At 40.9% G+C, this 6,000-nt stretch overlaps 1 protein-coding gene across 4 annotated transcripts in view; it reads right to left on the reverse strand.

The window, feature by feature from the left end:
* Positions 1-5,790, reverse strand: part of DYNC1I1 (dynein, cytoplasmic 1, intermediate chain 1) — a 248,208-nt gene extending 242,418 nt beyond the window's left edge. For all 4 annotated transcript variants that reach the window (XM_005876054.2, XM_005876057.2, XM_005876053.2 and 1 more), the window contains exon 1: positions 5,674-5,790. In XM_005876054.2, coding sequence (XP_005876116.1) covers positions 5,674-5,781 — 108 coding nt within the window. In that variant the 5' untranslated portion in view covers positions 5,782-5,790. The remainder of the gene's footprint in view (positions 1-5,673) is intronic.
* Positions 5,791-6,000: the final 210 nt, after the last annotated feature.

Below are 6,000 nucleotides of genomic sequence, written 5' to 3' on the forward strand. Positions count from 1 at the left end.
GCACATAGTGCTGAGCTCAACACTGTTATTCTTTGCCTCTGGCTTAAAACGCATTCATAAATTTGAAGTCTACTTGTCATTAGAGGAAAAACAGCCTTTATAGGGGTGGATAAGGGCTAATGAGAAGTACAAGAGGATTTTCACAAAGTTAAAAGAAGGGTGAAGGAAAAGGGAGGAAATGAAAAGAAAGGGAATTATCATAGCAGCTACTGAAATGCAAATGAAAAAACTAAGATAAGCAAAATTCATCTTAGAAAGCCAATATGGAATTGTATAACCGGTTTTTTTGTTTGTTTGTTTGTTTGTTTTGAAATATATTTTATTGATTTTTTACAAAGAGGAAGGGAGAGGGATAGAGAGTTAGAAACATCGATCAGCTGCCTCCTGCACACTCCCCACTGGGGATGTGCCCGCAACCAAGGTACATGCCCTGGATTGGAATCGAACCTGGGACCCTTGAGTCCGCAGGCTGACACTCTATCCGCTGAGCCAAACTGGCTAGGGCATAACCGGTTTTATAGTAAAGAGGTAAGCCATAGCTGGACCATCAGCTTTATTGAGAGCAGATATGTGTTTCTTTTGTTCACAACTATAGCCTCACATCTAGATCAGGGCCTTATACATAGTAGATGCTCAGTAAAAAAGTGTGTTGAATAAATGAATGAATGAGTGAATATCTGACCTTGGAAAATGTTATTCTATAGCTATAGAATGTTTTACAACTGTACCTCCTTCAGAAAGCCCTTTACAACACCACTGTTGAAAGTTTAGTCACCTAAACTTTCAGTGACCCCATGTTCATAACAAAGCCATTTCTATATTCTAAGATCAAAAACAAGAAATCATTAACCTTTCTTCATTCTTTCAACAAAAACTTATTAAAGGACAACAGAGAAGTTCTAATGCAGCTTATATAGCATGAACAGATAAACTTAGGGCATATTACCTATAATTTTCTGTCATGTATGTCCTATGCAGAAAGGCACAGGATCTCTTTTTCATTTATTTTAATGTTAATTATAAGCATTCAAGAAACATACTAGCAGGTAAATCACATGTCAACATGCATGCATTGTGAAAAAAAAGGACACCTGAATTCCTCCTCCAAAATTTCACTGCCAAATACAAGTTGTCTCTAAAACTCATTCCTTGCCTTCCACCTTTTAAAAAAAGATTTTAAAATTTATTTTTAAAGAGAGCTAAGGGGAGAAAGAGAGAGAGAGAAACATCAACGTGAGAGCAAAACATGGATTGGCTGCCTCCTGCATGCCCCTACCAGAGATCAAGCCTACAATCCGGGCATGTATCCTGACCAGGAATCTACTGGCAACCTTTCTGTTCATGGAATGACATCCAACCGTTTGAGCCACAACAGCCAGAGCACACCTTTCTTAATTCCTAAGGAAACAAAGAATATAATGACATATATAAATAAGGACAAATGTCCATCTAGATGTAACAGAAGCTTAGGAAAGGTATTAATGTTTAAAGTTGATCATGAAAAATGTAAAATTAGGTTACTGGGACTTATCTATAATAATAAAAGCGTAATATGCTAATTAGACTGGACTGCCAAATGACCTTCCAGACGAAGCTGGGGCTGCGAGGGCTGAGCCCCTTGCACGAATTTCGTGCATTGGGTGTCTAGTTGAAAATAAAGGCAGATTCTATATGTTATCAATTAGCACCTTAAACTAAACAAAATTTTACTTCATCTCAGATAGTTACACCAAGTACCCTAATCATGAAACTTCCTATTTTTTTTCCTTGTAAATACTACAGAATCCTAATATGTTTTAATGACTTAATGAAGAGTAATTTCACAGTACTGGTAATTAAAAATATGCTGAAGGTGCCTTCCCCAGGGAATGACATTTCTGTTTGTGAAGGGTTATTACAGCTGAGGTCCAGAGGGAATAATCAAACAAAGAAAAATGATCAGCTGAGAATTATCAGTCACTCCTCCAAAGACAGCTCTGAGGTTATTAGAAGAACAAGCGAGGACAGGCAGGAAACCCCTGTCCATCCTACCCTGCGGCAATTCGGCAGAAGGCCAAGGACAGGACGAAACTTCAGGGTGGCCCCATTAAGCACACCTCATCGCACTGAGGCCAATTTTTCATGAAATTGGGTCTGTGTCTTAAATGGTGGCCACTATATTTATTTTAAAATCAGGTTTCATCCATAATACCACAACCAAGAAAGCAGTTGACATGCAAAGGAGTGGGGAGTGGTAATTTTATACATGTACACAGTTTTCTGGATTCTGTGGAGACGACAATCAACCTGGGTGGTCCTAACACACACTAGTTTTCAGTCGTGGCAAAAATAGTTAGGCAGAGTAGCATCAAAGATCACTTTGTTTCCTTTTTATTCCGAATTTGTTTTATTTACAATATGAGCCTAAAGAAAGTTAAACAGCAAACCTATAAGCTTAAGGCTATTTCTAACTCTTTATAAACAGCATACAAACTAGAAAATCTCCAGGAGTCAATGAGAGTAGCCATTTGACTAGAGCATCCCACAGACTCAGGGTCAGAAGTATCCAAGGAAATTTGCAGGAAATAATCCCAGATACATGGAAAGGATGTCAGTGACCAGCATCTTAGGTCTGCCCTAACTGGTGAATGTATTCATTCATTCACTCATACAGCTGTAATACAAATCAATAATACACTAGTTAATAAATAATAATACAAGAATAAACTCTTGGGTGGGAAGATCAAACAATGAACTTGTATGCATATATGCATAACCCATGGACACAGACAATGAGCTGGTGAGGGCCTGTGGGTGGGGACTGGAGTGGGCTGGAAGAAGTTAATGGGGGGAAAAGGAGGACCTATGTCAGCCGTGGGCAAACTACGGCCCGCGGGCCGAATCCGGCCCGTTTGAAATGAATAAAACTAAAAAAAAAAAAAAGACCGTACCCTTTTATGTAATGATGTTTACTTTGAATTTATATTAGTTCACACAAACACTCCATCCATGCTTTTGTTCTGGCCCTCCGGTCCAGTTTAAGAACCCATTGTGGCCCTTGAGTCAAAAAGTTTGCCCACCCCTGACCTATGTAATACTTTCTACAATAAAGATTTTTAAAAAAAGAAGAAACTTTTTAAAAAAATCTTTATTTACAGTGTACTTAAAACTGTAAGCCTACTTTTGCCCACTCCTGTATAACCTTTAACTGAAGGCCTACTGCTAGGGACAAGACCTACGCTAGATATTGACTCAGTGATGAAAAACATCCAGCCCTGTTCTCAAAAGTTCACACTCTACTAGAAGAGAAAGACAAGTGAGGAGGCAAATCTAATGCTCTGTGCTAAACAGTTTGATAAGGTTGAGGATGGGGTACAGGACTAAGTTAGTCATGGAGGCAGAAAGGCATCCCAGAAGACTTCCTGGAGGAAGTGGCATTTGAAAACTGAAAGACATGGAGTTAACAGCCAGGGGAAGGACAATTGAGAGAAGTAGAACAGTAAAAGCAGAGGGAGGAGAACATTCACAAAGCCCAGTCAAGCGGGAGCAGAGCCCACAGGGGATGTGTTAAGTAGCTAAGCTTGTCTGGAATGTGGGTTTTAGGGAGAAGGAAAATCGGGGTGAAAATGGTGTACCTGTCCAGGCCCTGATGATCATTGTAGTAAATTGAGGAAGGGAGTGGTAAAAGAATTACCCCGGATTTCTGCTTTGGACAACTGCCTGAAAGGGGGGTGGGCCTGAGACTAGGGATAGAGGGTGGCTACCGAGAAGGCTCAGGCCTCCAGAATTTAAGAGCATCTGAAAAAGAGGGATCAGAATAGATTACTTTCAGGTTTCTTTCAGCAACAAAATGCTACAATCCCAGGAGACGAGAGGCCTTGAATTATAAGACCTTTCCAATAATGGGGGCGTTTTCAGAAACTGGTTCACCAACGGCGATCCTAATAAATGTACGCAGCCAAACTATGGGACTGCCTTCTCCTCCTCTGGCAGCTGATCTCAGGAGCAGAATAACAGCTCTGTGTCTTTCCCTGTTCTACCGTGTCTCCTGGGTCCTCACAGAGCACGTGAGAAAGGCACCACTCTTCTCTCCATTTCACAGAGGAAACCGTTTCAGAGCGTCCCACACCCGCTCAAGGCCGAGCTGTGAAGGGAGAGCCAGGCTCCCAGCAGGATCCACTCAGAAGCTTGTGTGCATAACCCCTGAGTTTACTGTCTTCAGTCCTACAGCACTGGCTGCTCAGACAAGCCAAGTCTTCCCAGGCTAAAAATGTGCTTAGACTGAACTGAGAAAAGCACTTTTTGCAGGGGGGTTAGGGGATGTGAGTTGCAGGCGGGACAAGATGCATAGCCAGGGCCAACCTTTAAGATGACGTAGTCCAAGTGAATCCCCAAATCTGGCCCCACTTGGATCTTTCAAATTAAAAACTCTGAGATGGAAAACCATGACTCTGTATTACCAGGGGAGTCATGGGTTTAAACCACCCTGTCCGTTGGGAAAGGAGGACACTAAGACTATGTGACTTTAACTCCAGAACTAGGTAGAGGCCCAGGATCGCCTACGAACCGGGTGTTCCCCACTCCCACACCTGTCACCCCCAACCTCCCAGGCTCTGCCTGCTGTGCAACAAGCCAAATTTCCAGCAGGCAAAGCTGCTTGGTGCCGAAACAGAAAGGGTGGCCTGTTTCCATCAGTCTAAACTGACAAAGATGAAGCAGACAGTACAATTCGGAACCAGATTTCCCATATCACACCGCACTTTGTGGTAATTCTGTGAAATTCAAGTTGGATATTAGAATGTCAGTTTAAAAGGAAACCGGTTATTAGTCAAGGAAAACAGGTGCTTTAAAACTACAGTGAACGTTGGCATGTGAGGGAAAGGAAGCATAATAACTTAATGCTTTTTTTCGCTTTGCCTGTAAATGAATAGCCATTCCCTGTCAATTCTTACCTCCACGTCACTCAAAGACTGCATGTAAAACAGCAAAGATCTCCAAAGGAAAATCATTATGCACACTGTCAAGGACAAATAAACTATGGCATCAATCACAGTGGAATGGAATGGAGAAACACAAGATGCCAGAAAGCTAATATGCAACTGCAATTATGTTTTACTTTGTCGGAAAATAATTGTTATAATCTGTTACCTTGGTCTCCCAAGCCTTTTACAGGGGTGGGGGATGTCTGGCCACGGGCCCGGCCATATACGGCCTGCGAAATCATTTGGTCTGGCTCTGCCAAGGCATTAGGGGTGAGTTAATTAAATATTTGACCAAATACAGCAGGCTAAATGTGAAGCTGATAATTTTATATGGCCCTCAAATGTTGTTATAAATATCCAACTGGCCCTTGGCAGAAAAAAAAGGTTCCCCACCCCTGCCTTAGAGTATGAAACAACACTTACTTAGATCATGAGGCATCAAAGTACATTCTCTTTTTCTCTAAAGAAAAACTTTTAAGTAAGGAAGAAGCTCTGGTTTCTATACACACAAGCATATACTATACAAAGTTTCCTTCATGGGAAAGTATTCAAAAACATCTTTAGCACCTGATTTCTGTGGGCTATTTCTACACTTCATATCAAGTATTATAAAGAGTTTTTTTTAGAGGGTCCTGTTTATCAGTATGACCCACCCCCTCAGAATTAAGTAAATTTCCTTCCCACACCAAACACCCCGACACCCAGTAGTTACCTCTTTCTTTTTCCTCTCCTCTTCCTTCCGTTTCTTCTCTTCTCTTATCTGTGCCAAGCGCTGTTTTTTGCGCTCTAGCTCAGCTTTTAAGTCATTTTTGTCAGACATGTTGGTTTCCTTGGAAAGAAAGAAAAAAAATGTGAATTTATAAAAATAACTTTTCTGCATATCATTGCAGAAATTATTCAAAAGGAAATCCAACTTTGGGGCAATAACAGGTTGTCTTATTTAGCCTATTTCCCAGAATCAAAGAAACAAGTTAAGTTAGATCTAGTCTCACATTATATAAAATCTTCCCCCTTTTATGTATATATAAATATTTACAGA

Source organism: Myotis brandtii, unplaced genomic scaffold (genome assembly GCF_000412655.1).
Source record: "Myotis brandtii unplaced genomic scaffold, ASM41265v1 scaffold48, whole genome shotgun sequence".
Classification (NCBI taxonomy): domain Eukaryota; kingdom Metazoa; phylum Chordata; class Mammalia; order Chiroptera; family Vespertilionidae; genus Myotis; species Myotis brandtii.